General features: G+C 38.5%; 1 protein-coding gene across 7 annotated transcripts in view; it reads right to left on the bottom strand.

Moving 5' to 3' along the window:
• The window catches only part of CDK14 (cyclin dependent kinase 14), a 345,182-nt gene that overhangs the window by 125,508 nt on the left and 201,955 nt on the right, over positions 1 to 17,719 (bottom strand). For all 7 annotated transcript variants that reach the window (XM_030944179.1, XM_030944177.1, XM_030944182.1 and 4 more), the window contains one exon: positions 6,194 to 6,257. In XM_030944179.1, coding sequence (XP_030800039.1) covers positions 6,194 to 6,257 — 64 coding nt within the window. The remainder of the gene's footprint in view (positions 1 to 6,193; positions 6,258 to 17,719) is intronic.

Genomic DNA, 17,719 nt, shown 5'->3' with positions numbered 1-17,719 from the left:
TTTGATTTTTAGCTTCTTTTTAACAGTATTGATAATCAGCTTCTAGTCTAAACCAAAGACCTTAAAATGCAGTTTGACTTCAAGGCATTTTTTATGTTGCTAATCAAAACATGATGGCTAATATGCATTCCTTGATTAATGGTCTTCTCTATTTAAAACCAAATGTGATTAGCTTAAATGCAAATATTTAAACACCACCATTATTAATATTTTGAAAAGTCTAATTCATTTTTTCTTTGAAAGTGTTTTCTTTACATTCAATTTAAAATCTAACGTGACTAACACTGTATTGTGATATATAAGACATATACCATTTTTAGTAAAGATTCAATGCTAAAATTATTCAAATTATGTTAGCTAAAGATATAAAGACAACTATCCATATTGACAAGAAAATTTTCAAGCACTATCAAATTTGCAGCAATTGGAGTTTTTACTGAAGTTCAATTATAACCAGAGTTTTACCAAATACATGAGCTAGACTTTAGAGTTTTGAATGCCAAACATCTTGAGAAAAATTACAGCTCCCTCCCTTCCATCCGCCTTCCCCTCTTCTCCCTTCCATTTGCTTTAGAAGAGCACAGTTTGTGTAAAGAGGAAGAACAGCTGCTGTTTTCTAGATTTCCTCCTGAACATGAGTAAAAAATGTAATTTTAATACCCAGCATTGTCTGAAGCATTGGAGTCCTACATTAAATGGTTCCACCTTTTAGCAGAGCTCACCTTGTCTCCCCTGCATGCATAAGTCACTTTAACTTTTCAGCTTAATGTAATTTTTTTTAAGAATGGAGAAAACACTGACAACTCTGCTTCCCTTGGGTTGTGGATACCACAGATTGAAGAAACACTAAATAATACAGTTTTGTTTTGGCAAAAGAGAGGGAGGAATTCAAAATTAATTATTTGCAAATTGCCCTCCTTTCTTCAAGTACTCAAATTCTTGAAGACTACATCTATAGCAGTAATTTAAATGAGTTTGAGAATGTTTGGCTGAGACATCATCCCTGTCCTGTAGCACTGCTGCAGCACCTCCCTCTTCCATCCTCCAACACAGGAGATGGGGACTTCTCACAGGGAACAGCCCCTGGCCCACACCAACTTCCTAACCCTAACGAAGCTGACTAATGCCCAGGAATTAATCATTTGTAAGTGCTAATTGTCATGAGGTAAAGGCAATCCAGAGGCTGCTCTGACAGTTTAATGGCAGAGGCTCCCACATTGCCTGGGAACACCCCCTGGTATCAATGCAGATATAAACAAGATATTGACTCAGCAGGTAACAAAATGTTGACAGGCTTTGGAGAAACTATAGGAAAAACTGCTATGGAAGTTTGAAAACCCATATGTTCTCATGAACGGGATGTTCAGGTGTTTGTGCCAAAGGAGTTCAGTCTCTCAGCCCAGCCCTACTCTAAATGAAGACTTATTCTTTTGGAAAAAATCTGGCTGTCAATCAGCTGTTAAGAAGCATGTGGGCAGATCATATTTCTAAACCAAATCTATATTTATTGATCACCTGGGAAGTCAAGTAGAAATCCTGAGTTAGAACACCAGCTCTGGAGTGGTTCTGTCTGTCATAGATTTGTGAGTTTTTAAGAAATCCACAAAATGCTCATCAGTCCCTGGCAAAATCCATGTTATGCACAATTTCCCGTGAATGCTTTTTCCTCACTTTTTCTTTTTGTGTTCTGCTTTCTCTTTAAGGAAAGACTCTCTCTTACCTCTTTTCATCCTGGCTTTAGGGATTCTCTTTTAAAAATCAGTGCTCAGCAGATGTTTCATTGTCTCGTAGAGGCACCTTTTCAGGTGTATTACCCTCTATTGTATCTGATCATTTGTGGAACATTGTGAGGTTCAGGCTCCTACACCATCAGGCCAAGATTAAATATTTAACTTTCTTTCACCTAGAAACAGTATTGTGAAGAAACTGATGCACAGTGAACATTACAAAGCATTCTCATGTTTTTTCCCCCTTCCTAACAAGTTCCTTCCTCTCCTTGACCATTACCATCTCTTCATTGCCGCGGACACTTCATTTATTCTCTATTGTGACCATTTCTTACCTTCTCCCATTTTATCCACTGACAGTTCCTCCTGACAAATCTCTATTTAACTTCCCAGGATGGAGGTTACACAGCATCAGTCCCAAACACTAACTGAGAATGTCAGAAAAGTGAAAACTTGACTTAAGTGTAGATATTTATCCAAAGGCTTATCCTGCTCATTTATTTGGACAGGACTCAGTCCAGGAGAAATGGCTGGAGAGGGAAAGTTGATAGGACTCCTGACTAAAAAGAAACCAGGGAGATTTAATAACAATGATGAACATATTGCTCAAAAAATCAGGAAGATTTGGACACAAGACTAGCAAGGAAGCAGCTTGTTTGGGAATACTGCTTCACCTCTACTCATATAGATAAGACATAGTTAATGCCTACTTTCATTCATTCCTGAAGACACAGGACATGATTGGTGTTTGAATCTGTTTTAGCTCAGCAAATCTACATATTTCCTAAAGTATTGCAACTAAAGAGTGAATAGTGAAAACATGTTCTCCAAGTCAAGGGGAACATGTTCATCATTGAAAGTGTCTCTGTCCAATAGCCTGTAACGTGGGCCTTCTCATGTGGATGAAACATCAAGATTTTATTGAAACACCAAGATTTTATTGAACCAGCAACTAGCACCATTTCACAATTCCCTCAAACTGTTTCCCTGTTTGAGGGCAGATAATTACTGTCACAGTGATCCAGAATGTCTGGGATTCATTGGTGATGAGACCAATGAAATGATGATTCCTGAGTACAGGAAGACCCTCTCAAGATTATGGCATCCATAACAGCTTCAAAGTGAATCACAGAGGTAACCCAAAGTTACTGCAATACTCCTGAAGTATTTCAGGCCTCTCAAATGCATTATTTAGATTATCCTTAAGTAACTTACTAAGCAGGACGTGTGTGTGTGTGTGTCTGTGCTCACAGATGCAAACACAAACTGAGAGGACGGAGGCTGCAGCACAAAGCTCAAAGACCGGGCCAGCTTTTAGCTTTAAGTACCTTATATATTACTTGGAGCATTTGTAAGACAGGAAGTAATCTCAAAGCAGGCAGATAAAATACAAGTTGTTTTCTGACTTTTTATATGGCAAACAAAACCATGACCATTTTACTTTCACTATTATAAGCTGTTAAAATTACCTAGGTTAGGGGTTTAAATTACCTAGAGCCACCCACAACTAGCTTTAGGAACATATTTCTTATTCAGGCTTAGAAATGTTCCTACATATTAAGATGTCAGAGATCATAGTTATTAAAGCACTGGATGTTTCCATAATAATCAAGACCCTTCACCACTGTAGTAGAGACAAATACCAAGTTTCTCAGACATGTTGCTCCTAGTAAACTGTGATTAGCTCTCTGCAGCACAAGACTGTGCCCTATCAAAGCACAGTGTGAAAATTAGTTAATGAAGTCTGTATGCAAACAAGAAATACAATGAAATTCTGTTTCAACTCTCAATAGTCATCCCAAATCCACAGGCATTTAATGTGCTCAGCATTTTTAAAACTATAATAATCATTTATCACTGATGCTTTCCATTCAAATGCTCTTGTTTTATGCTCAAGTTTATAGAATTCAAGCCTTGCCTGAGTGAACGCTGCCATCCTCACCAATGCTCTCTGCACTTCTCAATTTATCACAATTACTATTAGCAGCTATCAGTTTTAAAACTTACTGTCACATGCAAAGCACAGGAGTTACTTAACCCCATGTCACATGTATTTAAATACAGTAATTTCACAAATCTTCAAGAATAATGGAATTGGTTCAGATTTGGCAAGACATTTCAGGATACCTCACTATTTTGCTAGGAAAAGGAACAGATTAAGTCATCTCCAAAGAATCACAGAATATTCTGAGTTGGAAGGAACCCACATGGACCACTGAGTCCAACTGTTAAATGCATTAGTAAAGCTTTGACTTTCATTTTTGCTCCTAAGAAGTCAGTCAGGAAAGCTAGAGTGTAAGAGCAATTTCAGACCATCAGGGAGGGGAGCATGGCTGGTTGAGCACCTGTAGAAGATGATGCAGCAGCCTTATCATAGCCAGAAAGCTTTTGTGCACAGAACAGCGTGAAGGAAAGCACATTTTTAAGAAGTGACAGAGAACCTGGTGTCCTTGACCAAGCATCTTCAACAATTCTAAAGGCCTGAGCAAATTGTATTTATTCCAGCCCAGCTCATAGGTCAGAGCATTTTTTGCAGAGCATACCTTTGGTGCTGGTACCCCAGAATGATCCCAGAGGGGTGTGTTTTGCTGCTCTAACAATTCCACATTTACCAGCATAAATCAGTTTTGGGATATGCAAGCCAGTTTTGGTTGTCAGTTAGATGATGCTTTTTATTGCTGTAATTTCTGAAAACAGCAAATAAGGAACCATAAAGCAACAAAAAATCCTTTTACCAAGGTCATCAAGGATGGAGGATGCACAACACCTTATTTGTACAGAACAGGGATTTTAGTTTTGAGTGCTCCTAGACCTCCACAGTGTAAGGGAATTAAGGACCTCAGTGCTTTATATTAACAGGCCCTTAAAAGATTAAATTATTGCCAGCAAGAATAGTAATTACTCTGACTTACAAATCTACATACTTCACAGATGTGGAAAGGATCTGAGAGAAAAAAGGCCACACCATGCAGAAATGGTGAAAATACTGAGTGACCATTTTCTGTCTTGGAGGCACTTTCCTCCTGTCCCCACTCTGCATTTGTATAAAAATTATGTATTCATAGTTGAAAAAATCCATAGTCTGGGATGGAGAAAATAAGATCAATTCTAACACAATGCCTGTATAAAAATTAGATTTAATGATGTGCCTACAGTGGATTTATTTCCTGATGTCCTTCTGTGGTAATAAACCCACATCCCCTGACACACTTGGAAGCCAAACCGAATAATGAAACCAGGACATTTCTTGGCTGCCATCTACTGTTCAAAACTTTCCTGTACCTCACAGAAAAAGGAAAAAACCAAAACCAACAGTCACTGACACCTTCAGGCTTTTTCCTTCTCTTTACTATTCTTGCTAAAACCAATGTTTTTGGGCTGTTTTTACAGACCGCTACATTTCTGTAAGTATTCTGTATTTGCTTACCTTCAATCAGTATCAAGAATGAGAAACATAAAACCTTGTAAACTTAATGACACAGTGGTTAAGGGAAGAACACTGCAGTATTTTTAGTATTTCAGTGAACGACTGTTAAAGAAATTTCTACTAATTCACTAGAGAGCACTAGAGTGTGATTTCACTGTACAGCAGTAAGTCAGCAGTAGGACAGAGACTAAAAAGCAATGTGCAAGAGAGCTGTCTGCATTCCTATTTTTCAAGGCTTTGTGTCTGTATCAGGGTAAGCCCTACAATAAATTTGTTTCTTTCTCTCTCTTATTTTGGGAGCTATCTAGATCTATTTGTCCTTTGCAGCTCCTCTGCCTCATCTCCTGCCTACTCATTCCCCTGCTTGGCCATGTTTAAAAACATATTTCTAAGATCTCATTCAGAAGTTCACAAGACTATATATATATTACATACATACATACATACATACATACATACATACATAATATATCTATTACATACACAAACATGCACACATAGCATAGCATAATGAAGCTGACCACATCTTCCTGGTCTCTAGGAGACAAACTGCTCCCTCTCACAAAAAGGTATCAGATGGTGAAACAGTTTTTCAAGGATGGTTATAGAGTATGACAACTGCAAATACAACACATATTAAAAAATCTAGTAATAACTTCAGCTTTCTCAATTTCTTTTCTCTACTCTTTAGTTTCCTTTAGTATTTGTCAAAGTGTAGCGTACTCTGCTGGAAAAGTAATCCTAATAGAGAATCGGCACACCAGCAGTCTGAAAGGTACAATTCTCACTGGCTGAGGAATGCAAGCAGGTCAGGGCTCATGCTGTAACAAACAGAAGAAAACAAAACAGAAAGGGAAGAAATTAAACAAAAGAAAACCTCCCACCCTGAGCACAATAAAAAGTAAGCAGCTGGAAGAAGCTCATCATGGTTCACACACTGCACACCAGGTCATTTTGATCTCTTGTGGTCAGGGATGTAATTATCTCTGTTGTGTACTTCCAGAGAGGGAATTTGGAGGAACTTGGTGCTTCAACCTACCTGGTTTGAAATGGGGTAAAGAGTGGACTCCAGGCCACGTATCTTCGTTTGGTGTTCCAAGTACCTGTACACAAAAAATTAAAAAAACACATTGTTATAATGGAAAAGACTTAACAAGTCATAGCACTGTAGAAAGCACAATCTAAACTTCAAATAGGCTTCTTCACTGGGGGATGAAGAGGAAGAAAGTACAAAAGGTTAAATGATTACAGCATTTCCAAGGTACCAGAGGAGTCTATAAAGCAGAATGGGAGTGCTGTGTTCCTGTCACACTGCCTCTTTAGCCAATGGATATTAAAGCTACTTTTCACTGACAGGATGAAGCTATCTGAGAGTACTGGTGTTACAGGAGCTAGATAATTTAGCTCAGAAATAACTCCAACCCTTAGAAATTTAAATAAGATAAACATATATAAATAGATGCTAGGATAGAAGATTTACACAGATGGTAAAGAGGATTATCAAGAGTGTGGCATGAACAAGAATGCACAGCAAAGTGTTGTTCTTTTAACATGGCTGCAGTACACATAAAATAGCAAATTCTTAGGAGATAGACTTTGACTCATGCATTATGCTTTGTTTCTATTCACTTCAACTGTCCTCCTTCTTGTAATGTAAGTCAGACCAACTTACAGCATCAAAGTATTTACACTTCTCACATGCATCTAATATTCTCTGTTCACGTGACAAGTTCACTCTCCATGCCCTTGACACAAGCAGTAATGAAAGGGAGAGAACTGCTCTAAGTAGCTCTCCCAAACCTGCTTTTCTTCATGGCAAGTAACTGTCAAGACTTGCTTTAAGTAAAGCCAGGAGGAGCACTTAAATTACCAGCTCTAGAAACACATTTCTGAACAAACTGTGGAATTTAATGTTTTACTAGTAGGATCTTTCTTTTCAAAAATTTGCACTCAATTTCTAACATGAATGAAAATGCTAGATTCTTTTGAATATCTGTTATAAGCTCAGGCCCTGGAATAAAACGTTGATATTCTTAGTGAAAATAATTCACATTAGTCTGGTGCTTGTTTTGTATTATCAATGTACAAAAGCCCCTCCCAGCTCTGCTTCTATCTGCACTGCAGGTCATCTGAATAAATATTTTGGACATGCATATCTTGAGTCCTTGTGACATTCTGTGGTCACTTACATTATATGAAACAAGCCCAAAGATAGAGTGAAAATCTTTGGTCCAAAAAATGTGAAAAAACAACATCTACTCCAAATCATTTGGAACTGAAGAGATTTAGTTTAATTTTGTTTGCTGCAATATACACATGAATTAGGAGCATTAAAGGAAGGACACCACTCTAGAATACTTGTTTCATTTCTTAAACTATGTAAACATTTCTTCACATTGATAAATTCAAGCTGAAAAAAAATATTAGAAGCAGGAATAGCAAGGTAAAACACACTAAGTTTGTCTTCAACTCTGCCAGAAATTTATGAAATTAAATTTAGAAATTAACTTAAAAACTTGAGACAAAAGTAAGTGAACTCTAAAATAGATATAATTTTTACTTATGAGCTTTGCTTTATGAGTCTAAGGCCTCAAATTTATTGAGCAGTTTACAATAGTTTTGTTCCTAATCTAAGAATATTAAAGATATTTTTTCTCCACAATCATATACAATAGGCAAACAGTCCAACTTGGATGTGGTATGATCAGTAGGTGAAAGCAGAGCACTAAGGTGACAAAGGTGACAGTATCAGTGCAACTATAGGCTATACATTCACATAGCTATTTAGGTATGCAAATTCACTGATTTTATTTGTAAATATTGTTTGTAGCACATTTCTTTCAGTCCTTGTGATATGTCTTAATTGCCACTTGAATAAGATAAACCTGGCCCTGCAACCCTGATTCATCACAACACCCGTGTTCATCTCATTATTGCTATTAGAGAGAGCACAATGCTCCCATTAAACATCGAGGAAGTTTGGAGACACCCTCGACACTGTGTCACAAAATCAATTTGCAAATAACTTCCACTTTATTAATCAAGCTCCTGGTGCCAAGCACCTCCCAGACCACGAGAGGGAGCCCGTGGATCAAAAACAGAGATTCTTGCATCAATTTAAATTAAGAAATAAGGTTCTCGACTTTGCAACCCCTCTTAGTGAATCAAAGGAATATTCTCTTATTAAATAAGATATATTGGTTATGAATATATTTGTTCTGAATATTTAAAAAATTAGCCACATTCCTGTAAATGTGTGTTCTTATTTGCTTCTTATTTTAGACGAGACAGAGGCAACTATGGGACTGCACAGATAAAAATTAAAACCAGCTAACAAAATCTGTAATTTTCACTTTTTACTGATTCTGTGTTTCTTGTTTCACTAGTTTTCCAATCCATTTCTTCACTAATATTCTAGCACATCTGCCACCACAGTATCTAGGAGCCAGCTGCAAGCAAGTTCTGTGCATTGGGGTACTCAAAGCACCTGCAATATTTATATCTTCTCTCAGGGGCAGCAGTCAGGCTGAAAACAACTGAGGGTTTCCTAGCATTTAAATGCCAACCATTTTTGAGGTAGAGACACTTGGTAGTTCAGAAAAGGATCCAAACACCTTATTTTAATGCGTGGTACAAACACTATAAAGATCACCCTTCTTCCACACAATTTTTTAGCACAAGTAATACAGAAATTCACAATATGTGACAACCAACAAACAAGGAGAAGAGGGCAGCAGTGAAAGAAAGAACTGTCTTTTGAATAAGATGAAACAGTCACTGCCCACAGGTAAATCTACATAAAGAGATTTGTAAGCATCACTGTGTAAGTGAGTCTCCTAAGCAGCAATCAATCCCATTTTGATGAGTGGGATTAAGCAATCCAAAGCAATGAGTTTTGACACCTGCTATAAACAAAGCAAAGTGGGGTTCACACTTAACACCACAGTGGAGAAGAATCTGCCTTGTTTTGCAGATTCTTACAAGAGAGAATTAAGGCACCAACATGGGAAAATGAAGGGAGAACCCCCCAGTCTTCTGCTTTTACTGGGATACACTGTCACTTAGCAGTGAAGGCTGATTACCCAGACCCAGACAACAGCTGAACACCAGGAGCTGTTCTTTTACAGGTGACCTCTGAGCCCCAGCTTTCATGGTCCACCACTTCTCATCCTAAGCATGACACCAGGAGCTCTGCCTCCTCTATATTTTAAGACTTTTTCTTTCCATTTCATCTTCCAAAACCCTAAAGATAACCACTGCTGTCACAGCAATCAAGCTCCAACTTAATACTAGAAATAAACTTTTATTTAGCATTGAGAACTGCTTGAAAAGTAAGAGTAACTTGTTTGCTTTCTCTACTGACAATTTGCTTCTCAGTAAAGTAAGCATTCAGCTTGCATGGTTCAATAGCCTATTTTCTTTAAATTGAATTACTAACACAAGACTAATCTACAATTCTCATATTTGGAATGGATTTAACGTTTTCCAGGGACCATGGTGATTATAGTTTCTGCAAAGAAGACTACAAAATCTACTGGGGTTCTGCTATTCCCCACCACAGACAACACTCTGGGATCTTTTTGTTCTCTGACAAGGCATATAAAATTATGTTCTCATTTGAAACTTGCTATCAAAAATCAGGACAAGATTCTAATTCCATTTGTAGGATGAGAAATCTATTTATATAAAAATAACAGATTTACAATTCATCAGGGTACTGAGGGTCAAATACCTGTACTTCCAGTTGATACCATTAGAGTTTGGCAGAAAGTCATAAAAACAGAACCTGCTGTTCAAATCTCCATACACAAGCATGATAAGGAAATGCAACAAGAATGCATCAAGAGCTACTAAATTACCTTATTTTTTTAACATAAGAAAAACTTGGGGTTTAGCATCTGGTTTTGCAAAGACTCATCATTCCCTGGCATACAAGGGAATAATTGGTTTGCAGTGAGCTTTGCACCATTCTACCAACACAATTAGTCATGTTGTCCTGTGTTCTGCTTCAAATGCAAAACCATCCCACTGCCATCTATTAGATGAGCAGCAGTGCAAATCTTTCCTACCAGGTCTTTCCCAGTTCCTGGCATAATTAATAAAGAAAAGCATTTCCTTTTACACTAAAAGTTTTGAGTAGACAAAGCTGCATATTACTGATATGACACTCTAACCCTTGTTAGAGCTGATGATCCTCAAGAAGGGTGATGGTTTGGACCTCAACAAGACAAAGAACCTGCAGCCTGTGGTATTATCCAGAGCAGAATGGAAGACAAGACCAGAATGTAAATGAGCTGCCTTTCCTTAGACAAGAGTTATGGAAATCAGGCTAAATAATATGCAGAATTTTAAATTTTTTTAAGGTTAGGTCAGCTTGATGAAGAACCAAAGTTTATTTTTTTTTAAAAAGGGTCAGGAGAATGCAATTTTTTTCGTTTTAAAAGAAGAGGGGATTGTTTAAAAATGCTCTGAAATTTTTAACTGGGAAAAGTTACAAGCTGGATGTAAAAATGTTTTTTATTTTATTGTATCTTTTAGGGATGTTCAAGATTTCTTTTCCAGTCTTCTTGTGTCCTGGGTGAAATATATTGCATTTAGTGAATCCTTGGCTGTGATGTACCATGGGAGACTGCAGCTCTTTGAAGAACTGAACTCAATCAAAAGAGGAAGAGAATAAACATTGCAAACCATTTCCAAATCAGTAATCCCTTTCTGTTGAGCGAGATTTGGAGGTTTCAGATGTCTGCTTTTTCAACAAAAATCAGTTCTATTCTTTGGAAACATATATATATATAATGAAGTTTTCAACTTAGTAAAAAACCTAAGTGTTTTCCATTTCATTAGAGGAAAGTACATTTAGATTTACTGCTTTAGATTTGCCTCTTGAGGAGCAGTGTGAGCTCCAGGGTTTTTCTACAGCAGCTCCATCACTCTCAGAGCCACCTCTGGACACAGAATTTCTGCTCTGGAAGAGCAATGGTGCTAAGCCACTTGTCCAGATGATCCACCTACAAGCGCTTTTCCTTCCTGAGGAGCAGACTCAGGTACAGCTGAACCACATCCTTCACAATCTGGAAAAGTTCTGTGTTACAGCCCGATAATGTCAGTGAGCACAAAGCACAAGTAGCAGTGAAGACCAAAGAATGAGCTTAATCCTTCAACTTAGCATTTGGTTTCAGTATTACAGGTTAGAAAAAGCATTCAGTAACTATTTGTGTATTATGCATGCTGACTCAGAGTCTGCTGACTGACAACAGCAGTGAGGCTTCCTTTGGCTCCCTGCTGGGCACAATGGTGACAGCTGAGTGCCAAGTTTAATATCCAAAAGATAGAGTCAGAAATGGAATTGCCTCAACACCAATCATTTCTTTCATTTGTTCACATCAGGAGTTTAGAGGTTTGTTTTTGCAGTTCAGTTTCCTGCAAATCTATGAATTTGTGTAATGAACTTTCAGGTTTGTTAGGGGCCAAACACATTTCACCCTTGAGAATGTTGTGGAAGTTCCAGGGTTCACAGCTGCAGTGAAAAAGTCATTTCATTTTTGCTAAGATGGCAAGAATATATTTATTTGGATTTGTGAAAAGTAAAGACCACATGCCTATTCATTGTCCTTGAGATTTAGAATATTCAATCCTTACTTCATTAAATGAATGGCAAAAATTGTACATAGTTCCTAGACCAGGAATCCATGCCAATTCAAAGCTAAAACAACTGAAGTAAGATTGTGTAACCTAGGCAGTCCCTTCCCATGTGGAAAGTAAAAAAGGCCTTGTTCAGAGCCAGAAAACTGTATTTTAGTAAAATTATTTTTCTTACATAGCAAACTGTCTGTGTTTTTTTCAGTCAACTGTCATCAAAATATCCCTTCATTATTCCCACACAGGTAAGAAATTAAATACCAGTGAAACAGATTAAAAACATAGAAAATGTAATGCAACAGATTAAGCATACAGAAAACATAACCTGTATGATTCCTCCTCAGAACAAAAGTTTTAAACAACAACACATAATTCTTTGCAGACAAATACAGACTTTCAAATTCTTATTCTTAGTTTTATGTGTAAAACAGGTGGTAGTTTTTTTGCTTCCTTATATGCAAATGCTACCAGAATCATGAAAAAAATCCTTACAATGACTATACATGGCAAAAGGAAAAAGAAATTCAACAGCCACCATTTTATATGCACAATGGTAATGTGCAAAACAATATTTTTAATGTGATCTGCATTCATTCAGGAAATTAAATCAGAATTATGGATTTAAGAGAAAACAAGGCTAGTTAGAAAACAAACTGATTGGAGTGTTTATTTTACAAGTTATTTTGTAAATGATCTAAGCATGGTCTTAACAAAAAAAACAAAGAAAAGAAGAAAGTATTAAATTCTTTCACTAGCCCTATGAAGTACTGCTACACACCTCCCCCACCAACCCTGTTCTTTCTGTAAGGAAAGTGATGCTGTTTTGTGAAAAAATAGAAGTTATTGAAGCTTATTCTTTAAGGTGAAAAAAGAAGCAGTAAGAACAGAATGAGGCTCAACAAAAGCCTGACTCAGGCATCTAGAGGAATATCATCATTCCATTATATGTGGGTAATTGAACCACTTCCTTTAAGCATAAGAAGTGATTCAATACATGAAGCTGTATTCTAAAACCTTGGGGTAATGTGCCAGTATGCATGAAGGAAACAAAATATTCCCACAAAATTCTAATAACACCATTCATTTAAAAAAAAAACAAAACATCAAGCTCAACTAATATTTTTGCTTTGGCTCTGTCAAGGATGAAAAATGAGGTACTTGAAACAGTAGAGGGCCCAACTGTTCTTAACTTCCTTTCCCCATGAGGCAAAACACAGTGAAGTCTTGCCAGGAAACCTTTTTAATATGTGATTTTTTTCCATCCTTACTTATGTACATAAACAATATTTTAGTAGCTGTCTGCGTTGCAAAGTTAAATTTATTCCAACACTCTTTCCATACCATTTGCAGCACAAGTAAATTCATCATTCTCCTCCTAGCCAGAGTGACCAGAGGCACCTTTCTGAGGGACCCTGGCAGGGGCAGCAGTGCAGCTGTGCCAAGGTGAGGAGGGCAGAGGGGACTGGAGAGTGCCCAAAGCCACCCCAGCCCTGCAGAGCCAGGCTCTGCCCACTCACCCTGCACCAGCTGGGACAGACAGCTGGGAGGAGGAGGAGGAGGAGGAGGAGGAGGAGGAGCTGAGCAGCCCTCACTGCACACACAGCTCTGCAGAGCATCAGCACAAGATGAAATGGAGCTCCCAGCCCTACCACAGAGCACCACGGGGGTTTGACGTGCCAGGGTCCTTAAATGTTCACTCAGGGAAGGTTTTGGTTACTCCAAAAGGTAACTACTAAATGCTTACTGCATTTTGACAGGGCTGGTTTTGTGATTTGATGACTTTTAGAAACAAATTCCTTCCATAATCCAAACTGAACTGGAATCAGCACAAAACTGGAGTATTTAATCTAAATTTCACAATGAGAAAAAAGCAAGGGTGAAACAACTCATACAGGACTGTGACATCCTCTTCCTACAGGAGTCAGCACATTTCATCATAAGGCCCTAATTTAGTAACTCAGAACATTCATAAAAGTTCACATGGTGGAAGAAACTGTTTTTTTAATTTAGTGATGCTTACTAAAATGTTTATGTGAATGAGATGAATGCTAAAAAGGAACTAGAAAAAAGGATTTGGCAAACTTATTTTGAAAGTAAGAGGGGCCTAGCCTGTAGAGAAACATCTGAAATTAGCAGCAAAAGGGGAAAAAGGAAATTCCTGACAGAGACTGCACTTTCCCTCAAACCGGTGCAACCATGCAGCAATTTTGCCAAATCAAAAGCTAGTTAAAAATGATGTACATGGTTGAAGTGGATTGTTAAGCTCCAAAGTGAAAAGATGGCTCCTCCGTGAGGGATGCTCCATGCTGAACTGCCAAAAGCAGAACAGAGAACCTGTCCTTTCATCTTTCCCAGCCACCTCTGCTCAGGAGTCTCCTTCCATCAGCAAAAATTCCCATAATCAGAATTTAAAAATTCTGACATTAAACTAGACTTAAGGTCTCTGATGTGTGCTTTGGAGCTGCAGAAACTATAAAAGACCTCAACTGGATGAAACTGATCCTTATTAAGAAGAGAAAAGATTTTGTAGACCTCAAAGCTGTGAATCGGGAAAAGACTGGGAAGAACATTCATGTAGAAGACTCAAGCTAACCTCAAAAGATTTCTCTTCCCCCCTATAAGGAGAGAAGTTTGGTCTTCTGGCATTGACAGAGCTTGTGAGCTCTCAAGTAAGGTTACAGAGAGGGAATGATTTCACTGAGGAAGAGATTGGTGTTAATACATGTGAAGAAGCAGCTGCTGCTGCTAGCTGTGCTGGAAGGTCTCTTCCTCACTGCTTGGGAGCAAACAGAATGGATTTCTTTACTGCAAAGCCACCAATTTTCTGCCAGAAGGACCTCATGGCTCACAAGTCATGCTTGTTTACATATTCTTTAAAATCTGCTCTGATTTACTCTGTACAGACAGTGATATGCTCTGCATTCCACATTTCCTATCCTGTCTAGGTTGCAAAGCCTTTGGAACAACCCACCCAAACAGAGAGTCCTCTCCTAAACATGCTCTTTAAAGATTTATTTCTAATTTTTTTACTGACTTATTTTCTTTAAATGGAAAAGGGGGAATAAAAATAAAAGCCAAAACCTTGTGGGAGGCTTTTCTGAAATGTACTTCTAGAAGCCCTGCTGTGCTGGCTCAGCAGCTGGCTCATTTGAATTCCAGGTATGCACTATACAGAGTTTTTTGGAAATGCTGGCTTATCAGAAAAGCAATGCTCCCCTTGGATCATAAAGCTGGCTTTATGGTCTTTTTGAAGACCATAAAACTGACTCAGTTAACACATATGAATTCCTACCTGGTGTTGTAGTATCCAATCTCATTGGCACAGGCCAAGCTGTGCTGTTGCATCAGGATACTTAGGGGCTTAAAGCTGCCATTCAGCTGGAAAGCTTATTTAAATAATTAACAGACCAAAGTATGCATATTCCTATGAATCATCATAAAAACAGCAAGAAAAACCTTTTCTTTTAAAATAAAATTACGTTTCTTCACTATGGTGTCATTTAACTACAATTGTTTAAACAGAGCAGACCATTTGGGATCACATCCTTTTTCCCCAAGGATTTTCTATGACCCACTGGTTTTCACAGGAACCAATCAAGGTTTCCCCAGAACAAACCTCTACTCCAAAGCAGTGAATGCACAATGCATTTCTGTGATGCTGGAATGCTTTGTCTCTGGCCTGGTGCCCAGTCCCAGCACATCAGAGGAAGGATTGTGCCTGGTTCTGACACCACACCAGACTCACCACTCCCCACGCCCCAGCAGCAGCACAAGCGCAGCACAATAGAAGCTTGTGACACGTGCTGCTTATGGGATAGAAATATACTTGCAGAGGAAAGCTGTTGTGCTAAGGCAGAGAGAATACTAGAGCTGACTGAGCTCACTGTCTAGGGAAAAAAAAAAGTATCATGAACATTTTTTTCCTCACCTAAAAAACCAGGGGAGGTAACATACACTGAGACCTATACATGAAACCTGGTGCTCAGCATCACAGAACAGCACAACATTAGAATCTGATCAGATCATCCACAAGTTTGCCAGCTCCTCATTTTGCCAGTTAAGGTCTTGGTCTTGTAATAATCTCAATTTTGAATGGATTTGTGAAGCCACATGGAGCTCAGTGATGCAGTGGGTATTTTGTCAAGTTTTTTAAGTGACAATCTGCAGAAAATGAAGGCTGCCAGTCACACTGCCATTTGAAGAATGTGCAGGTTCAGGTGGTACAATGTTTCTGAAACAGTGAGGGCATTAATAATGAGCTCCAGTTGTGATGGGTATATAGATAGATAAGAGTACTCTTCTTGGATGTCTAAATATCCAGCTGATTCCTACACTGAACCTTATCAGAAATCCCAAATCAAATCCCTTTAAAAAATGTCTAACCTTATCACTTAAAATCCATTTCAAGTGATACAATTGGAAGTGTGCCTCCTGCAGCAAAACACAGCATGATGCTTGGGGTATTCACTCCAAACAGCAATATTTTGCTGCTACAAAAGAAAAGAGTTTTATACTAGCCTTCTGAATCACAGGCACAGAACAAGCAAGAAAAATGAAAAATGGAAGTACAGAAATGTTTTCTTCCTATAAATGGGGGAAATGTCAGCCTACATCTGATGGAGAGAGAGTGGCTGTAAAAGCAGCTGAGACATTTTAAGTGGGGTCAGTGCAGAATCCCAGGGAGTTATGCATTCGCACCCAGAGGATGGTGGGAGGACTGGATGAATAGAACCTGCGTCCTCCAGTGCAGCCTAGAGAGCCAGCACACCTCACTCAGAGCACTTTGGAAATTTCCAGTGAATTCTTTGCTGAAACATCTACCCATTTTCCTGATACTTTCTTCACCTATTTCCATGCAAACCCATTGAAAGGAAGTGGTTCACTGCCCTGACACCATGAGGTACCTGCCCAAACATTGAGATCAGAAATGGGTTTTGAAAGAGTACAGAATGTTGAGATGATCAAATTTTCAAAAATTGGAAGCTGTGATTTAACCATTTATTGCTCATTTAGCAGTTGTGGCCTTAAGCAGATGACAGAGAGCCTAAGAGTTTTCATTTTGCTTCTTTAAATGAAGATGGAAGCTGGTCTATCTCACTGGGAGGGGCAGCAGCACTGCCAGCTTCAGTGAACCATCTTGTTTGCTCTGACACTGGTGCAATGGGTGACTTTGTCCATGACTTCTGAGCTAGCAAAAGCACCATGCAGGAGGGACTAGGCTGTAGTCATCTCCTGTCTCCAGTTAATCTTTACACTGCCTGCAGGGCAGCTGCAGTGGCAGATCCTGCTCTTGGCAGCACTGCTTTTGGGCAAAATGGAACTACTTCCCAGGAGCTGCTGGAACTGATCCTCTCTGCTCACAGGAGAAAGGAGCTGAGAGGACTCAGTGTTTGGAGAACATACTGCCTACAGCTCCAATATGAATTGAGGGGGCTTGCACTGACATAATTAGTGAAGTGTGAGTGAATTACAGCAATTTCTCAAATGATTGGAGCTACTTAACACCTGTATATCATGCTCCACTTTTTTTTTTTTTCAGAAAAACAGAATAAAAAATAATCCAGAGGGAGAAACAGATAACTAAATAAATAGGATACACAAATTAAAAAAAGAAAAATTGCACAGGTATATGACAATGAGCTTCAGTACCACTGATAGTCAATAATGAGAGAGAGGAGGGGCAAGACTGGAGTAACAATTTCTTACGCTCTGTCCCCAGTACATTAAGGTCCACAGAAATGCATGGCCTGAAATATTGATGACATGAAGGTTCAAAAATGATGGGGCATCAGATACAACAATAGTGAGATGACAATATTAATCTTTAACATGAGCAACTCTGCTATTACAAGGTGTTTTGGAGGTAAATTTTAATGATCTCACTGAAAAAGAAGAAAGGGAGATGCTGCACCAATGAAACATGGAC

The sequence above is a fragment of the Camarhynchus parvulus genome, chromosome 2 (genome assembly GCF_901933205.1).
Source record: "Camarhynchus parvulus chromosome 2, STF_HiC, whole genome shotgun sequence".
NCBI lineage: Eukaryota > Metazoa > Chordata > Aves > Passeriformes > Thraupidae > Camarhynchus > Camarhynchus parvulus.
Note: the sequence above shows the minus strand (reverse complement) of the source record. Positions and strands in the feature narration are given on the sequence as shown.